This window comes from Dipodomys ordii, unplaced genomic scaffold (assembly GCF_000151885.1).
Source record: "Dipodomys ordii isolate 6190 unplaced genomic scaffold, Dord_2.0 Scaffold63, whole genome shotgun sequence".
In the NCBI taxonomy this organism is placed as follows: domain Eukaryota; kingdom Metazoa; phylum Chordata; class Mammalia; order Rodentia; family Heteromyidae; genus Dipodomys; species Dipodomys ordii.
This window is the reverse complement of record NW_012267279.1, coordinates 8,030,532-8,052,225: the sequence shown is the minus strand read 5'-3', so window position 1 is coordinate 8,052,225 and position 21,694 is coordinate 8,030,532. Positions and strand designations below refer to the sequence as shown.

The window sequence follows — 21,694 nt, the reverse complement described above, 5'->3', positions numbered from 1 at the left end:
CTCTTCATTTAGTCCAAGGAAATATTTAAACATAAATAACTGTAAATCACAAACTCTCATGACTTACTAAATTCTTCTACTCAGTTTTTGCTTCTGGGTGTAAAATTCATGTACCTTCTGGAATATAATTTTGCAGCTGAATATGAAGCAATAATACTAATAGGGAAAGAAAACTTATTGGAAAAAATTTAGAAAAACATAAATATATCTTAAAGAGGGATGAAGTCTCTCTGATAATCAGGTATTTGCCTTACTGTTGAACTACTTTAGATGTTTCTATATCCTTATAGTTCACCTCACTTTCTGGCTTAGGTTGCTTTGACTTCGTTTTTGTCCTTGCTGATTTGAAGCATCACTTTTACATCAATGGTAGAGCAGCCTTCAGCCTTCAGAGCAGCTGGATGTGGCTGGAATCATTTCTAGGCTGCAGTTTGCAGTATCTGGAACATCTGAAGGCCCTCTTTATAAGAGCCAGATCTTGAATATACATTGACAGTTGTACCTAATGTACCCTACAACTTTCTACCTCTACATTGAATTTGTGAGTGTGTACATTTCAATACAAATCATAGGAAGATTTGTATAAATGGAATCCAAATGTAAAGAGATTTATTGAATTTAGGTAAAGACCAAATATAATCACAACCAAAAGAAAAATTTCAGAATGACTTGTTAAAAATGATTAAAACCCATGTTTTAACACTAAGTGTACTCTGATGACCAAATCCAGTGGCTTTAAAATTGTTCTTCTGTTGTCCGACAGAAGGAGATGTTCAGAATCCAGAAAATATTAGCATCATAGCACTTGTTCGAGTACAAAGGCAGGTTTTCTCCTGAGAAAAATAAAAGAAGAATTCTATTTTAATTGACAATTCAAGAACTTTTTTGTGGGGTGGTAGTGAAATGTCACATAATGTCCAAATTAGTTATGTTCTGGTAGCAAGATGTACATATGTATGTATGCATGTATGTATATATTCTGCACATATCTATCTATCTACCTACCTACTTTCCTACATATCAAGGTAAAATTATTCACTAAAGAGATCTGGGAAGTTGCTATTGGATGAGGGTACTAGTAAGCTATTGAGTAAGCTATTCTTCTTGAATGTTCAGAAATTTAGTAATTGGGCTATTAGATTTTTTTCTTTTATTTAGCCACTTCTACCTTCTTTTGAATATGCTTGAAATTCACTCTAGATTTACCCTTGACATGTAGAATATGAGCCAAATGCTCAGGACTAGCCCAGTTAAGGGCTTCGTGATCACTTTCTGTACATTTTCCTCACCCATAAAGTAAGACTAAGTAAGTACCTGTAGTAGACAACTTGTGAAATGGAAACGAGTCTGCATATTGAAAAACTTTGGACAGTCTCTGGCATGGAGTAAATGTTCCAGAAATGTTAGCCTTAATGATCATCCTCTGTGGACAAGCTCAAGATGGTTTTAAATACCAGTACTAACTTGGGGGTGTATGAAAGGGAAGGAACCCACCTGGAATCTCTTCAGCCATATACGTTGGAATTCCCTGGCACATGCCAGCAATATTGGTTCCAAACTGGCTCAGGTCATTGACTTTGTTGGGGTTAATAGAGAAGGTCATAGTCTTGGGAGGTGGTCCCCCTGGCCCTTTACCTTGAAGCTGAGTATGGAGAAATGTGGAAGGGAGAAAGAGATAGAATAAAGGACAAGGTAAGCAATTTGTTGATTGAAGGTTGAAAGCCAAAAGAGTTTGCTTAGCTACAATTTTCTCATAATCAAGATGATGAAGAGTAAATTCCAGCCATATCTCAATATTTCTAAGTGTCTCAAGTTAGTTAGATGGTATGAAGTCCCAGCCTTTCTCATTCAAACAGGAGTCTGAGAATAACTTTACTCTGAAACCTATACTCTCTGGGTTATCTTAGATGCCTTGGTTTAGACCATGTGATTATCAACTTCTAAGAATGTTGTCTTTTTCTACTTTATGAAAGGTCTCTGTCAGTTCTACAACTATGAAATCAGGAAAAACTACAAAGGAAAGCACTATGAATTCCATTTTCCTTTCTACTTCAACTACGACTACTAGATAAAAATTAGACACTCAGTTACATTTGATTTTCAGATAAATAATAAATTATATTAAGGTAAGAATATTCCAAATATCCAAAACAAAATACTCACATGGATCTGTGGTTTATCTAAAATAACTGGGTATTCTCTATTTTTATTTGCTAAATCTGTTGATACTAAGTAAGTTCTGGCAGAAAAATGTGCTTGAAGAATTACTGAGAATTCATTGATGTAAATAGAGCTTTGCTCTTCAAACAGTCAAGGTTATCACATGTCTGCTGAATCCCTTGGAGATAAATTGAACCCCAGAAGCTGATATAGTGGATGAAGCCTTCCCGCAAGCAATGAATAACCACTCTGCCCACTTTGTGCCTGACATTACAATATACAGGTAGATAAGACACTATTACTAGCTATTACCACACCTCCTTTCACCAAAAAGCAAAAGACTTATAGTTACCTTTTTCTCCTTGACCAGTGCATCAAGAGTTTGAATGGAGGGCATCACTTCTTTGTTCATTCTGTGCACAATGCATGACTTCTTGGCAAAGAGTCTGGTTGCAGCAAAGCTCTGTTAAAGAAAAGAGGAGACAAGGAAGTCTATGTTCTCCTAGTCTACGTTCTTTCTGACCAGAAGTTCCTTCTATCAGTAGAGGGAAATGGAATGCCAGGATCATGTGGAGGTGGAACAGGAGCCTGTACTTGATGCTGTTTGGGATCACACATATTATTAATGTTTGTGTGTGTAGGGAAGAGGCTTTTTGAGTGCAGAGATGAACCATCTAACTCATGGATTATCCTCAGTTCTAGAATGTTATTTAACATATATCTGTTTCATTGATGTAAAGTCACATTTATTCTTCTCTGATCTTTACAACATCTGAAGGAAGCAGTTAAGACAGGAATAATTTCCTAACTGTTCAATGATGAAACTGAACGGAAAAAAAAAACTTTGCTTTTTAAGTGGTAGCACGTCATCTTGTATGTAGTATCTAGTAGTTTTTTTTCTTTTTCCTTTATAAACCAATTACTATCTATTGTTATTTCTTTTTCTTTTGGTCCTGCAGATGAAATATCCATTTCTGTCTTTTTAGAAGGATATTAAAGACAGAGTGAGACAGTGTTTAGTGGAAGGGATAGTTATGATTAGTAAATTGTGATGATATAGAAATCATTGATTTTTGTGGTAGGACATGCTTTATCAGTGGCGATAATGTAGATATCTTTCATTATTATTTTGGCTTCTCTAGATAAGGCAAAACATGTCTTATTTGTCTAATAGTCTTCCAGTTGGTCAATCCAGTGTCACCTAAATGTTCATTGGTTTGAATTTTAACTGATTAGGCAACCCTTATTTATTGTAGCTACATCTAGGGAATAAAATTAGGTGAGCAAAGCGGCTATTTTTACTTACTTATAACTCTTATACCTCACTTATAACTCTTATGTGCATTTAGAATTTTTTTTAAATGTGGCTAGCTGGGACATTATTTTTTTCTTTAAAAAAGATGTTAGCATTATTTTCCATGACTAGCAAGTGCACGCTGGCCACCTACATTTTCATAATCCCAGATGGTGTTCCAGGAATCCCATCCATTGTTGTTGTCAACGTTGGCCACATTGTGTGCATTGTTGATGCTCACTCTCTGCTGCCCACTTCCAGCCACATTGCCATTGTCATTGACGTTGATATTCTGAAGTTTATAAGAAATTAAGAATGATTCATTACCATATGTCTTTGCAAACACATTTTAGTAACAAGCATTAAGAAACAAGACTTACATAGTCAGCCAAACCAGGAGCTATGAAGAGTCCAACCAGTCCAAGCAAGATCATCTGGAATCACAGATAACATTGTCCTGCTGTTACACCACCCAACAACACTTCTCCTACCTTCTTCTGTCCAACTGAGGAAAATGTTTACCTGCTCTACCAATGTGTCAATGACTTATGTTTCTTCTTTGACTTTGTATCTTTAACAGGTTAGAAAGTTTTAATGCTAATATAGAATGGTTGATTCATTATGAGTAATTTTATTAATGTGATGTACAGATCCAGAAATTTATATGTAGACCTATGAAAATAGATGAAGAATCAACATTTAAATGAAGACATACATAGTGCAAAAATTAGTTATAAAAAGATTTGAAATTTACATCTGAAAACAATCTGAGTCACTGTTCCTCTTTGATTTCGAATACTTTTGTCCTGTAGGAAGTCCCCCACCTCTACCCCCCAGTCCTGAGGCTTGAACTCTGGGGCTGGGCACTGTCCCTTAGCTCCTTTTGCTCAAGGGTAGCATTCTACTACTTGAGCCACAGTGACACTTACAGCTTTTTCTGTGATTTAACTGGAGATAAATATCTCACAGACTTTCCTGCCTTGGCTGGCTTTGAACCACTATTCTCAGATCTCAGTCTCCTGAGTAGCTAGGATTATAGGCTTGGGTCACTGGCTCAAGCTTTTAGGAGTATTATTATTTTTTATCACTTTAAAAATTTTTTGGTAATTTTTTCTTATTGGTTTAAGAAAGAGTTACATTATTCTATAAAATGTCAGAAATAGAAGCAGGTATGGAGAACTCATGGTACAAGGTGAGGTTTGAGGTGCAGAGGAAAGTGACTGGGCCAATGACCTATCTCTTGTTTATGGTAGAGCTGGGAGTTAAGTCAAGTGTGGAGCCCTCACTGCTTTTATCCCTCAAACTTGCTACTACTAAGAAGACTAATTTCTGCATAGCAATCTTGCATTTACAACCCATTATTAAAAAAGAATCTGCCATCATATACCAATGTGTGAAACATGAAAACATTCATCTGAATCAAGCCTCTTTCAAAGTGTTGTAGGAACTCTGTACTTCCAGCACCTTTGAGAGAATTTAGGAGTGCATCTGGATTCTTTGTGGTTTCTGTGTGAGTGTGGGTGAGAGGCTGCACTAAACCCCAATGTCAGATGCTTTCTCACAGAAAGCAGGGATGAAGCCAAAGCCAACCATTGTTACCTGGAGGCCCATCATGCAGCAAAGAATGTGATATGCTTTCCCCTACTTGTTTCATAAGCCTTTTATTGGTCATGAAGGGTTTGGGTAAAGGAGGAAATCAATAATGAAGAAAGGCTAGGTACTTTCTAATGCTTAGGGACTGCTGCCTTGTAGAAAGCTGAAACAGGGGGTGTAGCAAGTCATTTTATCAGATAGCATGGTATACGAGGCTCAGAGAGGTATCTATTCCCAGGGTCTTCCTTCTCTGTAAAGATGTGTATGAATGCCATGACTCCATGGACAAGAAAGCTGAATGATTGATCAAAGTTGCCTATTATGGTGATATTTTTGTAAGAAGCAGAGCCCATTATCTCAGAATATTAACATGTTCCAATTTTATGGTAAACCCCTCAAATGAAAAACGTGGACTTACCATGACCTTCATGTCTTCAGCAGTACAGTGGAGCAGGGAAGCGGGTGGCATGGACTTGGCCAGGCTGCCCTCTCCTATTTGTACTTGGCCAGCTTTACTCAAAGTAGGTGTGCTCAGGCGGAGTCAAGACTTATCTCCTCCTCCCCCATATCTGCACTACCAGCTCACATACCAGGAAGCCCTTCAAAAGAGCTACCTGGTTAGCAAGGCCCTTTGGCATGGAGTTGATCTGACCCATCACCTGTTAAAGCCAACGATATCACATCAAATTCAACATGATTTGTCTAACTTGCAGCCGTGGGTGTGAGGGTTTATACATTGATACTGCACAAATTCAGGAAAGGAATAATCCCTAAAAACAAACAAGGCTAGAGATAAATCTGTGAGCACTCCTGGCTTTCCAGTTATCAGCTTCTTCAGGAATGTGGGAACAATTTTCTTTCCTTACCTGTCATGATTGCACTGTAATGTTTTGCTTGGGATGAACTTCTGTCATGAGCTTCTTTCACCAACTCCATCTCATTTTCTGTACCATATATCAGGTTAGAAGACCCAATAGCTACTGTCAGATCTTTCTTCTACAACTATCAGTTGCCATTGCAACTCTTACCTTGCCATCGCAAGGTAAATGATGGATGATGGTTAAGAGCTATGTTCCACACATTGTGTGTCTTCTCCAGTCAAGAACCTAGAAGGTGTAGATGCTTTATCACCTACTTTCAAACTAGAAAGGGCTCAGGTCCCTTCTAAAATTTTTGAAGAACTTGATGACAAAGTTGATGATCAGGCTGGAGGATACAAAGTTCATGATACTTATCTGTTCTAGTTTAGATGTGTGCTGGTGAGGTGCTGCCCTACTCTGGCTGTGGTAATACACTGAGAGAGATTAACAGCATGGCCCCAGTGCATTGGGATTAGTTGGTCCACATCAGTCCATGGGTAAACATGGTCTGCCCTGCCCAAAGGTAAGTGCTGGGCCCTATCATGCAGAAGCCCCTATCATTAGTTTACCTCCCAGTGCACATACACACACCAAGACTTGATTTTACTCTACACCCTGCCTGCCTTTGTCTGGAACAAACACGATGCTTTCCCCAGACAACCTGCTCAGCTCAGGGATCCAGAGGGAGATTTCCCACAGAAATCAGACTTTTTTACATTTATTTTCCCCTCTGAGTGGAGGGATTGTTTATGGCCTGAACACATTCCCATGCGAGTATTAGTTACATACTCTTTGGCACTCTTATTCAAGTTTCTGTCTTCTATGTAGGCCACAGAGGGGCTGTCTAGCAGGTTGATAACCTATGCCTTTGCGATCTCATCTCTAGAAGTCCTTCTCCATTTTGGGGCACTTAGGAATTCCTGTCTTTCGTCCATTATCCTTCTTAATAGCATTTGTTTGTGTGGGAAGCCTCTTCATGCAGAGATGGTCTAAGCCCCCTTGCCTTTGGTTTTTCTGAGAAACTGGTGTCCCTATATGATTGTTCAGGTCACCCCTGACTGAAATCTGAAACATTTCACCTCTGGGCTTCGCATCTTGCAAGGTTCACTTAACTGTAGCTGAGATTGCAGTGATGGTCCCTGTGCTTGGGGGATGTCAGGCTTTCATCAAACCGTCCATGTCTGTGGCCAGGAAGAATATATGTGAAAATACCAATAGGAATATATGAAATAATACTATCATAACTGTTTAGAAAGATTCTAGTTCCAGAATGTAGCTGTGTTTGTATAGAGGAGAAAAATCCCTTTCAAGTTACAGCAAAGTTGAGGGAGCTCTTTTTTATGGCATCATTGAACTTTTTATTTTTTACCATTTCTTCTGGGACCGTTGCCTTCCAATGTACATACAATTCTGCCTTATGTTGCTGGTTAAATTAATCTATCCAATTGTATGGCCAAACCTTCTGGATCCCATCAGAGGCAAGTGATGATCTATGATACTCAGAAGAGATATTATCTTGAGTGAGTGTTTAAAGACCTCCTGTGTAAATTCATTGTTTGTATAAATATATGAAATTAGAGATAAAGAGAATGATGATCAATAAATTCATTTTTATCACCATGAATAATAGCCAGAGCTTCTGTTCTGAAAAAGATTTCTAAAAAAATGCCCATCTGAGGACTAGATACCACTCAAAAGTAGTAAAAGTTATTTAAAATGCTATTTTAAAATTATTTAAAATTTAAGATGGCAGTAAATGTAATTTTAAATGAGCTATTTTAAAATGACATCCATATTGAAGCAGTTAATGACCACTTCATAAAACACTCAGGCCTGGAAAGAACTGAACTGCTCATTGGAAACTGAGTATCTGTTATGATTAGAACCAATGTATCAGAGCTGGCAGGGCCACATCTGGATCCGGAACCAATAACTTGTGAGGACTCTGTGTCCCTACACCTCCCCAACTTCCCTGGTTTCTTTGGAGTAAGAGGCCCAACTAACCTCACCTAACAGTGGAGTACAGTTTGTTTTTTGCAGAGTAAACTGGATTGCTCTTCTACTCCCAAATAAAATGTACATATATGCATCTATCTTTTGACTTTTGGAGTAACACATACTCAGGTGAAGACATTAGATCACCAGAGCTACTCAGGAGCATTGAGCTCCCACCTCGGTGCACCTGTGTTCTCTTCCCACAAATATGCCCAGTGTTTAGCTCCTGGAAGTGCTTAGCAAAAACATAACATTTGAGACTTACTCTACAGTATGCTGTTCCTTGTAGGACCTATAGGGTTTGAATGCAAACAATTTTCTCTTATCCTGGCCAGAAATGTTGTTTCCTTTACTGCTCAGCAATGGATCACAAGGCCTGCAACATTATGCCCATTTCTTCATATGGGAATTCAGTCAATTAGTAGCAATTTATTATACTCTAGATAAGTCTATGCCACACTTAAGAAAAAGTGCTATGAAAGATTCACATTGAAGAAGCAGTGTTCATGGTAAGATTCTGAAATCTTCTTGAAAGGCAGTACTGGCTGTATGGATTCATGACCAGTGGAATGTATCAAGGCCCATACTGTAGCACAGGAAACATCAAGCCTGGACACATTCCTATCTGTTCATTAGGGACAGGCCCCAGATAACTTTGGGGATTTTTCTTTTCCTTGCAAACATGTCCATGCCCAAGGAGTATGATATTAAATGACACCTAAAAACTATCACAGGTTGATAGAAAACGAGAATGTATGGATGAAAGGAAGAACTTTTCCTGTTCTTTCAACAAAGGGTCCATTTTGTATTGGACCCTAAAGGGAAGCCAAACACCATATGATCTGGATAAAAAAGTGGGATAAGAAGAAGGTGAGGTTCTGAGAGGACTCGTAACTCATTCAAGTCATGTGGCAGGTAGGAATGAAATGATGAATTCGCATCACCCTGGAGCCTTTATTCATTCCTTTGTGCCTTCCAGTTTCGCCATACCAACAATAGAGACGAGTGTTCAGAGGAACGTGATTGTTCCAAGCTTCCTGTTGCAGTTGGGCCTTTGGTGAGCACTATGGGACAGAACATGGATATACAAGTGAATGGGCTGAGCCCCTCCTACATGGGGAGCATCAGACCCAGGTATGGTGTATTTGTACATTCGTCTCTCTCTCTCTCTCTGTGTGTGTGTGTGTATAAGTGTCTATGAGACGATCTTATAACATTTTTATCATGTTCAAGTTGAACTTTTTGATTATTAAATATCTCATTTAATCACAAATAAATAGAGAACAATTAAGTCAGAATTATCTAGTATATCAAGAACATATAATTTATTACACATCAAGATGGAGATATTACAGGGATCTCATCTTCACCACTAACTACTTGAAACTGCCCTTTCTCTTTAGTCCAACAGCATGTCTTGAGCTCTGCTTTTCTCTTTCTGTTTCTCTCCCCTCCCCTTCCCTTCCCTTTGTAGTTCTGAGGTTAGAACACAGGGCTTCATCCAAGTTAGGCAAGTGCTCTCCTGCTCTGAGCAATACCCCAACCCTTTTAGGCGTTTAAAAATCATGAATGCATGGTCATTTCTTTTTGCCTGGGCTGGACCTGGGATTATGATAGTGGTTCCTATATGAGTGAGATTTCAGGTGTTAATCAAGGTGGGAGTCTCTTTAACTTTTTGCATGGCTGCTCTGGTACTGTGATCCTTCCAATCTCTGCCTCCTGAGTCACTGGATTACAAGGATGAATCATCATGTCTGACTCCTTTCTATTTTCCACACCCATAAGTTCCCAAACCCTGAATCTCCACCCAATAAATTAATATTTCAGCTAGTGGACATGTGTGTTTGTCTAGAAAAACAATCTCACTTTGCTTTGTCATTTTTATAACTGATTTAGTGTCTTCACAAAGCAATATCAGGCACTCAGAAAGGAAGGTATATAAACCCATATAGTTTGTAGCAATATGCAAGTAAAAACAATAATAACAAACCCACAAGAACAGGAAAGGAGGATGAGGGAACACTACCTTTAAGTGTAGGAACTGGAAACCACATAAACATAGTAGGAAAATCCATTGACCAGCCTCATGTGCCCTGGGATCTTTCCATCCTTTCCCTTTCCCCTTCCCTTTCTCTTTCCCCTTCCCTTCCCTTCCCTTTCCCTTTCCTTTCTTTTCCCCTCCCCTTCCCTTCCCTTCCCCTGTATTCCCTTCCTTCCTTCTTTTCTCTTCTCCTCCTCTTCTCTCCTCTCCTCTCCCTTCAATTAAGTTAAACAAATGATCCACAAGCCCTTATCAGAATTATACATACACATTGTACTATTTCCATTTTTTTTTGGAGAATCCTGACTGATAATACCAATTCAAAGACAGGCAAAGGGGAATCAGGTTTGTAGTCAAATCCTGTCCCAGAAAGATGGCTGTGCACATTTATAAGACTATCTCTTTGTTGCTTTGTATGTCCCTCCCCCACAGTATAACCCCTGCTTTCACTATATTTGATGTCAGTATAACTTGTGGAGGAGAGGGGGAAAAACCAGTTGTTTAAGGATACAGGTGGACCTGATGCAACAATGAGAAGTATAAGTTGTCATGTCCAAAACGAGCTTTACAACGTCGGTCGGGGGGGGGGAAGGGGGGGATTGGGGGGGAGGGGGGAGGCTGGGAAGGGATGTGAAGGGTAAACCAAAGGAGGAGGCTGCAATGCTTGGTAAGAAATGTACGCATTATCCTGCCCATGTAATTGTAACCCCTCTGTACAGTATGTTCACAAATAAAAAATAAATAAATAAATTAAAAAAAATGAAAATAAACTGGAATGTGCATAAAAAAAGATGGCTGTGCAGATGGCCTGGAGTACAGTACATCCAAATAGAAGAAGAATGAAGATTTTTAAAGGAAGAAAAGGGACATGAATAATAATCTTAAAATGGTTGACATTAAAGATGTAAATAATCTCTAAATTGAAAGGGCAATGGATAATGACTAAGACTGATGAGAAACCAAGGGAAACCTGTTGCTAAGTCTGGAAGTGGAAGGGAAGGACCTGAAGTTTTAAAAGATAATATGATGATATTGTTTCCTTTTTGAAAAATTCTCCTGGTACTGGAATTCCAGGGAACTAGATTTTTTGGATAAGGTTATAGCGCCAAGCTCAGCTTTGTCATCATTTTACTCTACTTCCAGGAAGTAGGTTTTGTATTGTGAATTTATCATTGACCTAAATCCTTTAAACAAAGTTGTAACCTTTGAGTTACATAAAGGTGAATGATCCTTGAATTCAAACACAGGATTACCACTTTATTTACTATAACACCGCTTTTTACAGGGCCAATATGCCAAGCAAGCAAACATGGATGAATTAATAAGAGATTAATTGCATTTAGTTTCCTACAAGGCTGAGTGACTGTTGTAAGCACTCCTCATGTTATTATAGATAGGGTTCTCAGGGGTGGCTAAGCTGGACGCAGATCCACCAGAAACTTTTCAGCACTACTCAGGCGTTTTCTTCAGCTACACGTATCTGTCGTAGGCCTCAGAGTTGATAAAATAGGAGAGGTCAGAACAGAACTCTGGGGAATCAGATTCTCAGATGTCTCTTTATTATGTATGGCATCAGGCACATGTAGGGGCAAAAAGAAGGATTATGTACTAGTTGAAAATGGGAGTCAATCTGGTGTGAGTTTTTTTTTTTTTTTATCATTGAGTCCCTAAAGGAAGAAAGTTGAAAAATGTACCAGCATATGGAACTTGAAACACCATCATTGCCTTTCAGCCCCTAAAAAACTTAAACTCGTGTGTGCCTGCTTCTCGCTGCCATGTTAATCTTATGTGCTTCTCACATCACGGACACCATTGAAATGAAAGACATTAGAGACAGAGATGATAATGCCATTATACTTATGAAAGGACTTGGACAGTCCTTGAAAGGTCAGAGTAGACCAGATGCTCCACCAGAACGGTGGAGCGTCAGATTCCCTGTCCACGTGGGTCCTTCAGTGGACACTGGACATATAAGCATTGGCTAGCTTGTTGTCACCTTGTGCTATGAAAAACATTATCATCAAATATAATGGCAAAAAATAACAATTTATATTATTTCATATGTACGATTCTCTGGGTTGACTTGGGGTCACCTCCGTGGTTGCAGCAGACAAGAACTGAGCTAGCTATAGTCATATTAAAGGTTGAATTGGCTGTATGCCCAAGATCATCCACTGTCCTGATGGCTGTTGATGATGATTGTTAGCTGTGAGATCAGCTAGGAACAGGTGGCTTGGGTGTCCTACAATTGACAACTGGTTTCCCAACGGAATTGGCCCAAGTGTATTTCTTTTCTTTTCTTTTCTCTTCTTTCTTTTTTTTTTGTCAGTCCTGGGGCTTAAACTCTGGGCCTGAGCATTGTTCCTCAGCTCCTCAGCTCAAGGCTAGTGCCCTACCATTTGAGCCATACCTCCACTTCTGGTTTTTGAGTGGTTTATTGGAGATAAGAGTCTCACAGACTTTCCTGCCCAGGCTGGCTGTGAACCAGGATCCTCAGATCTCAGTCTGCTGAGTAGCTAGGATTACAGGCGTGAGCCACTGGTGCCCAGCCCAAGTGTCATTCAAGGGAAATGGGCAGAGGCTTCAAGACTTATCTCACTTTGCATTTAAAGGTGTTAGAATGTCACTTTTGCATCTCTCCACTGATCAAGAAAAGTCATTTAGGCCAGCTTAGAGTCAAAGGAGAAAATAAGACTATTTGTTGTTTGGAAGAAAAGTATTTCCATATGAAAGTATTCATATAAGGAAAAGTATTTCTACAAGGAATTAATGGAAACCATATTTGACTGTCTACAACCATGTGGGTGAACTCTGTTCAGAGCATGACGGTAATGGGCCAGGACTGTACATAAAAGATGGAAATAGGTGATTATTAAATGCTTACCACTCATCAATACCATTGCATACATTATTACATTTACTTGGTACAATACCTTATGAAGGAGGCTGGCAGATTGAATTTTCACCTCCAATTCCTCTCTGTTCTCTGGATCCATATCTTTGCTGTCAAGTCAGCTTGCTCAGCACCTCCCCCATGAGAGGAGCACAAGAGGGTGACTTCCCTACAACTTGACTTGAACTTGACCATTAGGCTTACTGTGGGTAATGAGATCATAGCAAATATGATGCAAAGAGGATTAGAACTATGCATATATGGTTGAGCAGGCCTTCTGGAACTTTCATTCTCATCCTGAGATAGTCTTCTCTCTGGGTCATGATGGCATGCCTCTTCTTCCTGGAGCCCAGGCAGACACTCATGGAGATGACTGGAGCCAATTGGGTTCTATTTAATGGAAATAAGTGACTCTCATCACTATTCAATGTTTGAAAAATTAAATTCACTAAGAGGCCTACAGCTTACTATGTGGCTGGCAGTGAACTCATGATCTTCCTGCCCTACCTTCCACGTGCTAGATTTCCAAGCATGTACCACTATATCAAGGGAAAATAATTATTTTTGAATTTTATTGAGATTATATGGTTATTTGTGGTAATTGATTAAGAGAGTAGGCACTTTATCTCTGCTTCATCTCTTCCTTCGCACCATGAGGCCATGAGCAGTTAATTATTTTAGTCAGGGAGCAGTATTTGAATCTAGATGTGCTTAATCCACCATCTCACATTGTCTGATGCACAGGTATTATAGCAGATAGTTTAAGACAGCTGTGGCCAAGATCCTACACTGCTCTGAATTTCTCAGCACCTAATTTCTATATTTCTTCCCAATGGAGATCTTAGACATTGCAAAGGATTTTGATCTGGGCATGAATGTGGGTGGAGAGGGAGATGGCTATGCCATTTCCGTTTCTTAAGTAATTTTCACTGAAAAGATGAATGAGGTAGGTGGGCCTTTCTGCTTTGCTTAAGCATAAAAGACAGCAATGTTGATTTGACTGCTTTGTGTTGTTAGCTCAAGAACTCCAAAGGCTCTAGATGGGTGGGTCTTGTTGAGATTAACAGTGTTGGTGTGTATGCGTGTGTGTGTGTGTGTGTGTGTGTGTGTGTATGTGTGTGTGTATGTATGTAGTAGGCACATGGGCCCTAAAACTTTATACTCTGATATTCCTCATAAATGAACACAGAGAAATGCTAACCCATCATTGAAAACATAGCTTTTGATAATAATGCAGATTATGGCTTTCTTTGTTTTCAAAGTGAGTATGATTTGACTAAATGTGTGAGATAAAAACAATGGACCCAGAAAGCCAAAGAAACCCTCAGTCCTATACGTCAGCATTTATTATCTCTGCGGTTCTGAGTGAGCCCTGTGCCTTGCCAAACTCAGTTTCTACATGGAAACATCCTGACCAATGGAACTCTCTTACACTGGTAAACAATGAGTGCCTTAGTGGAGAAGCACACCTCTTCATCTAGCAGGTGATGGATGAGCAACCCCATGTGCTTTTGGAGTGTAAATTGCTAATGTGTGTCAACAACCTAGAAAGCTAATTTTCATACTCTTATGAAATGAATTGGACACAGTCTTGGCTCTTTTTTTCTTATATACTTGAATAGTTTGTATGATATTAGAAAAATGTGTATCTTTAATTGTTACATCTCCCATAAAAAATATTGACCTATAAATTTCTCATGTGAGGTTTTACAATTTCTGACCCAATTATTATTATTATTATTTTTTTACTGATTGTAGAACTGTTCCAGATGGCTATTTATTCTGGAGTCAGCTTTACAAAATTGCTGCTTTAGAAATTTAGTTTTGACCTAGACTTTCAAATACATTAAGATTACTGATAGAAGCCGCTGCACCTAGCACTGCTTTTCAATTAATTTCTCATAATTGTATTAAAGCATATTTATTAATAATAAAGGAAGCAAATAGTATGGGTAAGTATCTTTCATCTTTCTTTGAAGAAGCTGTTCTTTTAACTCGTTTTTGAAGAGGAAGACCTGACTCAATGTTCAGCCATTCTTCTTTAACAGAATGGAACATCTATAAAATTTTCATTACATAGCACCCGAGATCCTACTCACAGATTTTTCTATGCATGTTTTCAGTATCTCACAGTTCTAATACACATTCTATTTTGATTCTGATTTTTTTTTTAGTTATTATGTGAATGTAAATTTTTTAGCTGGTCCTGGGGCTTGTACTCAGGGCCTGGGCACTGTTACTGAGCTTTTTTTTTTTTTTTGCTCAAGGCTAACACTGTATCACTTGAGCCACAGTTGTATTGATGGCTTTTTTGGTACTTAACTGAGGATAAAAGTCTTACAGACTTTTCTGCCTGTGATGGCTTTGAACTGTGAGTCTCAGATCTCAGCCTCCTGAGTAGTTAGGATTATAGATGTGAGCCTTTGGCACCTGGCTGTGAATTTAATGTTTCAATCATTAGGCAGTGACTAGATACTACTACAAATGATAAGAATCACCATTTCTTAAAAGTCAAGGACCAAGTATTATACACAGTTTACAAAGTTTTCTTTCTTTTCTGTCTCCGTAAGTCAGAGTCTGTGATCAGCAAGGACACCCACGTCTACCTTTCAGGGTTTCAGAACATTTGAAAAATACTGCTAATTTGGTAGTATACTACATATAAAAACAATACAACTGCATCAAAATAAAGAAAATTGCAATTTTCTCCCAGTAATATTGATCTATACTAGAATTTTCTAAGGGATTGTAACCAATGTCTTCAGTTTTTGTTGTGAAAGTGGATTGGATAGCCTTTTATGGCATATGGGATTCAAAAATAACATATATAAGCCGGGCACTGCTAGTTCATGCTTATAATCCTAGCTATTCAGGAAGCTGAGATACAAGGATCATGGTTCAAAGCCAGCCCAACTGGAAAAGCCCATGAAACTCTTATTTCCCATTAACCACAAAATGCCAGAAATAGAGCTATAGCTCAACCAATAAAACTCTAACCTTGAACAAAAGAGCTTAGGCACCAAGTTCAAGTTCCAGAACTAGCACCAAAAACAAAAACAAAAACAAACACATATAGGAATAACAATGAACTGTAAGTTTGTATCAGAACCCATGACATTTAGAATCTCTTTTCTCTGAGCGCTATTACGTTCAGAGGAGACCCTGTGCCATAGGCACAAAGGGACTTTATTCTCCTGTCCATCAAGGAAGGAAAGGTGGATTCGTGAGCTAAACAGGGTGCCCTTATAATGCTAATAGAAAATTAGAATTGGAATTCAACATTAGATATCACCTCTTGAACTGCAAAAATGTAGGCATGAATGATGAGGCTGATATTTTGGTTTATCCATCTCTTGCTATAGGCACAGAAAAGGCATTCTACAAAATGGAAAGAAAGAAGATAGAAGTAGAGTTCACAACAGGCTTCCCTTTAGAGATGAAATAACAGCTTCAGGAATAAAAAGAAGTGGTTTTATTCTTGGTGTTAATAGAACTTCCTAGTCTCAGTTTCTTCTTGTCTTGTGTTGTTGAATTATTTCAACACAAGTAAGCCTCCCTTCCTGGCTTAGGCTATTTTTTTTTTTTTTTTAGCTCATCTTTGTCTTTGCTGACCAGAAATGCCACACACCAACTGTAGAGCAGCCTTCGGAGCAGTTGGATGCTTTTGGAACCATTCTCAGGCTGTATTTTGTAGAAGGGGCTCTTTATAGGGTCCATGTCCTGGATACATGTTAATATACTCACCACCGATATATTTTATGTGAGTAAGTGCATTTTAAACAGAAATAATAGGAATGGTCATATAAGTGGAATTCAGTGCTAGATCAGTTTATTGAGCCTTAAAGAAACCAAACATAACAGGAAAATATTTCAAGAGTGACTTGCTAAAAATAATTAGAACCTATATTTTAATATATCATATCATCTGATGATGGAATTCACAGAAGCTTTAAAATTGTTCCTCCGTTGTTCGACAGAAGGATATATTCAGAATCCAGATTACATTAAGATTGTTGCACTTTTCAGTGTCGTAAGACATTGTTCCTGATAGAAATAAAAAAAAAGTCTATATCAATGACAATTTAAAGACCATTGGGAGGGTTAATGAGTATCATATACTTTCCAAACAATGTGTACTAATTTTAAGATCAGTCTATCTATTTATCTATCTATCTATAAATAATCTGGCAATCAATCAATCTATCAACCTACTACCTACCTACCCACGAATATAACATTATTCACATTAGAGTTCTGAGTTCTAGGAAGTTAACATTGGGTTTAGAATATCAGTTGAACATTTTCTTTTTGTGATACTTAGTTTTTAATAGTAATTGTAAAAGCTCAGAAAGATACTGGCTGGTTTATTAGCATTCTTCTTTCATTTAGCCTCTCATGCATTCCTTTGAATATACGTGGAGTTTTCTCTGGGTCTACCCCTGAAAATACTATAAAAGTTAGAGCACCAAATCTGAGCCAACATGTGTGAGTGACCTAGGTGAGGGATTTGCAACTGCTTCTGTATTTCATCCATCAAATGAGACTAACACTTGTACCTGCAACAGAGACTGTTGTAAAGCTTGGCTCTGGTGACTCACACCTGTAATCTTAGGGACTCAGGAGATTGAGATCTGAGGAGACACTTATCTCCAACTCACACCAAAAAGCCAGAAGTATAGTTGTGGCTCAGGTGGTAGAGCACTAACCTTGAACACAAAAGCTCAGGGACAATGCCCAGACCCTGAGTTCAAGCCTCAGAACTGGCACACAAAACAAATAACCATCCAAATGGATTTGTGAGAAACAAGGAGTCAACATAGTGAATGTTCCTGGGATGGTGCTTAGCATGGACATAGTGCTCTACAAGAGTTAGCCTTGATGACCAACCCCACATGATCAGTACTCAGGACTGTCTAGTAATTCTGCCAGCAGTAACACAGAATGTTCAGTAGGAAGAAGACCCACCTGGAATCTCCTCAGCAAGGTATGTTGGCATCCCTTGGCACATGCCAGCAATGTTTGTTCCAAACTGGCTCAGGTCATCAACTTTGTGAGGGTTAATAGAGAAGGTCATGGTCTTGGGAGGTGGCCCCCCTGGCCCTTTACCTTGAAGCTGAGTATGGGGATGATGTGGAAATGAGAAAGAGATAGAATAAAGGACAAGGTGAGTGGTTTGTTGATGGATGGGTTGAAATCAAAACTGAGTTTGCTTGGCTACACTTTTCTCATAAGATGATGAAGAGTGAATTCTAGCTCTGCTCATCTTGAAGTATCTCAAGTTAGTTTGATGTTATGAAATCTCAGCTTCTCATACAAACAGAAGACAAATTTATTCTGAAACTTAGGTGCTTTGTGATGACCAGTATCTAAGGATGTAATCTACATAGACTACTAGTGTAGTCCATTATGCCAATGAAAATTACACATTTATAGGTTATAAAAATATGAACTCAGGCAAAATAAAAAAAATGTAACCATACTGGATCCCCTCTTCCTATTTACTTCAACTATGATTACAAGATAATACATTGGACATTCAGTTGCATTTGATTTTCAGATAAATAACACATTACTTGTAAGATAAAATATCCCTCATGTTACAAAGGAAATATCTGTGATTTATCTGAAATTCAAACTTAGCTGATATTCTCAAACTGAACATTGCTATATCTATTGACTCTAAGTAGTTCTGGCAGAAAAATGTGCTTGAAGAATTACTGAGAATTCATTGATGTAAATAGAGCTTTGCTCTTCAAACAGTCAAGATTATCACATGTCTGCTGAATCCCTTGGAGATAAATTGAACCCCAGAAGCTGATATAGTGGATGAAGCCTTCCTGCAGGCAATGAATCACCACTCTGCCCACTTTTTGTGCCTGACATTACAATATACAGGTAGATAAGACACTATTACTAGCTATTACCACACCTCCTTTCACCAAAAAGCAAAAGACTTATAGTTACCTTTTTCTCCTTGACCAGTGCATCAAGAGTTTGAATGGAGGGCATCACTTCTTTGTTCATTCTGTGCACAATGCATGACTTCTTGGCAAAGAGTCTGGTTGCAGCAAAGCTCTGTTAAAGAAAAGAGGAGACAAGGAAGTCTATGTTCTCCTAGTCTACGTTCTTTCTGACCAGAAGTTCCTTCTATCAGTAGAGGGAAATGGAATGCCAGGATCATGTGGAGGTGGAACAGGAGCCTGTACTTGATGCTGTTTGGGATCACACATATTATTAATGTTTGTGTGTGTAGGGAAGAGGCTTTTTGAGTGCAGAGATGAACCATCTAACTCATGGATTATCCTCAGTTCTAGAATGTTATTTAACATATATCTGTTTCATTGATGTAAAGTCACATTTATTCTTCTCTGATCTTTACAACATCTGAAGGAAGCAGTTAAGACAGGAATAATTTCCTAACTGTTCAATGATGAAACTGAACGGAAAAAAAAAACTTTGCTTTTTAAGTGGTAGCACGTCATCTTGTATGTAGTATCTAGTAGTTTTTTTTCTTTTTCCTTTATAAACCAATTACTATCTATTGTTATTTCTTTTTCTTTTGGTCCTGCAGATGAAATATCCATTTCTGTCTTTTTAGAAGGATATTAAAGACAGAGTGAGACAGTGTTTAGTGGAAGGGATAGTTATGATTAGTAAATTGTGATGATATAGAAATCATTGATTTTTGTGGTAGGACATGCTTTATCAGTGGCGATAATGTAGATATCTTTCATTATTATTTTGGCTTCTCTAGATAAGGCAAAACATGTCTTATTTGTCTAATAGTCTTCCAGTTGGTCAATCCAGTGTCACCTAAATGTTCATTGGTTTGAATTTTAACTGATTAGGCAACCCTTATTTATTGTAGCTACATCTAGGGAATAAAATTAGGTGAGCAAAGCGGCTATTTTTACTTACTTATAACTCTTATACCTCACTTATAACTCTTATGTGCATTTAGAATTTTTTTTAAATGTGGCTAGCTGGGACATTATTTTTTTCTTTAAAAAAGATGTTAGCATTATTTTCCATGACTAGCAAGTGCACGCTGGCCACCTACATTTTCATAATCCCAGATGGTGTTCCAGGAATCCCATCCATTGTTGTTGTCAATGTTGGCCACATTGTGTGCATTGTTGATGCTCACTCTCTGCTGCCCACTTCCAGACACATTGTTGTCGTCATTGACATTGATATTCTGAAGTTTATAAGAAATTAAGAATGATTCATTGCCATATGTCTTTGCAAACACATTTTAGTAACAAGCATTAAGAAACAAGACTTACATAGTCAGCCAAACCAGGAGCTATGAAGAGTCCAAACAGTCCAAGCAAGATCATCTGGAATCACAGATAACATTGTCCTGCTGTTACACCACCCAACAACACTTCTCCTACCTTCTTCTGTCCAACTGAGGAAAATGTTTACCTGCTCTACCAATGTGTCAATGACCTATGTTTCTTCTTTGACTTTGTATCTTTAACAGGTTAGAAAGTTTTAATGCTAATATAGAATGGTTGATTTATTGTACGCAATAATTTTATTAATATGACATACAGATTCAGAAATTTGAATATAGGCCTATGAAGAATGGATGAAGAATCAACATTAACGTGAAGGGATCTACAGTGCAAACAATCACTATAAATAGATCTGAAAATCACATCGGAAGACAATCTAAGTTATTGTTCCTATTTGATCTTGAATATTTTCCTCCTCTAGAAGGAATATTTTTCTTTTTATGAGTTAAGAATTATCCATTATTGTTTCTTATTACTCTAAGAAAGAGTTACAATATTCTATGAAATGTCAGCAGTCTGAAATGTGAGCCCTGTACAGATGAAGATGCTGAACGGTAGAGCGGAAGTGAGTGGCCCGGCAGCTGCCATCTTGTTTATGGCAGAGCTAGAAGAGAAAGCAATTCTGACCTGTGTCCAACATCTTCACTTCTTTGCCTTCTCCAGCCATGTTGCTACTAAGAAGACTTATTTCTAGATAACTATTTCATGTTGGCACTCTCCTTATAAAATAGTGTCTGTGTCATATACCCTATTGTGTAATATGTTGAAGCAGAAAAATGCTCATCTGATGCTAATCTCTCTACATCCTTTTGTAAGGAACTTAATATCACCAAAACCTTTGATGGAATTTTAGAGTGCGCTAGCTTCAGGGTTCAGAATATTTCTGGCAGAAATGCCCAGAAATGAGCCATACGAGACTTCTTCACTTGGAGGTTCCTTGTACAACAAAAAACGTGATAGGCTTCTCCCCCAACTTCTTTTCTTAATAAGCTTTTAATATGTCATGAACATGATCAAGAGTTAGGTAAAGGAAGAAACAACAATGAGGAAAAGTCAGGGGAGATGATAAGTAATTTTACCGAATAATTTGAAAAGAGATGCTCAGACATAAGTCTACTCCCAGCATTGTTTTCTTTCTCAATAGAGATGCTTGTGGATATCATGATTCCAGAAAAATGAGAAGAGGATATTTTCCAAACTTTCTCATGATGATAATATCATTAGAATCATCTCAGAATATTAATATTTTCCAATGTTATGGTAAGACATTCAAAAGAAACACATGGACTTACTGTGACCTTCATATCTTCAAGAGTGCAGTGGAGCAGGGAAGCAGGCGCATGGAGCTGGCCAGGCTGCCCGCTCCTATTTGTACTTGACCAGCTTTCCTCAAAACAGGTGTACTCAGGTGGAGTCAAGGACTTATCTCTTTTTTTCTTGTATCAGCACTTCACTTTTTAGGAAGCTGGGAACACCTGCCTGATTATCAAAGCCTTTGACATACAGTTGACTCATCACCTGTTAAACTCAACTATCACATCAAAATCAACAGGATTT

At 38.2% G+C, this 21,694-nt stretch overlaps 2 protein-coding genes across 2 annotated transcripts; both read right to left on the bottom strand.

The window, feature by feature from the left end:
- Positions 1-735: 735 nt before the first annotated feature.
- LOC105990139 (gastrokine-1-like) lies at positions 736-3,888 on the bottom strand. Its single transcript, XM_013022464.1, has 5 exons — positions 3,835-3,888; positions 3,609-3,746; positions 2,513-2,623; positions 1,495-1,642; positions 736-833 (listed from the first exon to the last, which is right to left on the bottom strand). The coding sequence occupies exons 1-5, from the start codon at positions 3,886-3,888 to the stop codon at positions 736-738; spliced, it is 549 nt and encodes a 182-aa protein (XP_012877918.1).
- Positions 3,889-16,785: 12,897 nt separating this feature from the next.
- On the bottom strand, positions 16,786-21,441 carry LOC105990138 (gastrokine-1-like). Its single transcript, XM_013022463.1, has 6 exons — positions 21,430-21,441; positions 20,123-20,176; positions 19,897-20,034; positions 18,801-18,911; positions 17,784-17,949; positions 16,786-16,865 (listed from the first exon to the last, which is right to left on the bottom strand). Exons 1-6 carry the CDS (start codon positions 21,439-21,441, stop codon positions 16,786-16,788), a joined length of 561 nt encoding a protein of 186 aa, XP_012877917.1.
- Between the last annotated feature and the right edge of the window lie 253 nt (positions 21,442-21,694).

Excerpts from the sequence above, each read along its gene's own strand:
- LOC105990139 (XM_013022464.1), bottom strand. The coding sequence starts at position 3,888 with ATGATCTTGCTTGGACTGGTTGGACTCTTCATAGCTCCTGGTTTGGCT. Across the intron at positions 1,643-2,512 it reads CACTGGTCAAGGAGAAAAAG|CTTCAAGGTAAAGGGCCAGG; the intron begins GTAACTATAAGT and ends CTCCATACTCAG. Across the intron at positions 834-1,494 it reads TATGGCTGAAGAGATTCCAG|GAGAAAACCTGCCTTTGTAC; the intron begins GTGGGTTCCTTC and ends TATTTTTCTCAG.
- LOC105990138 (XM_013022463.1), bottom strand. Across the intron at positions 20,035-20,122 it reads CTCCTGGTTTGGCTGACTAT|AATATCAATGTCAATGACGA; the intron begins GTAAGTCTTGTT and ends TATAAACTTCAG. Across the intron at positions 17,950-18,800 it reads CACTGGTCAAGGAGAAAAAG|CTTCAAGGTAAAGGGCCAGG; the intron begins GTAACTATAAGT and ends CCCCATACTCAG.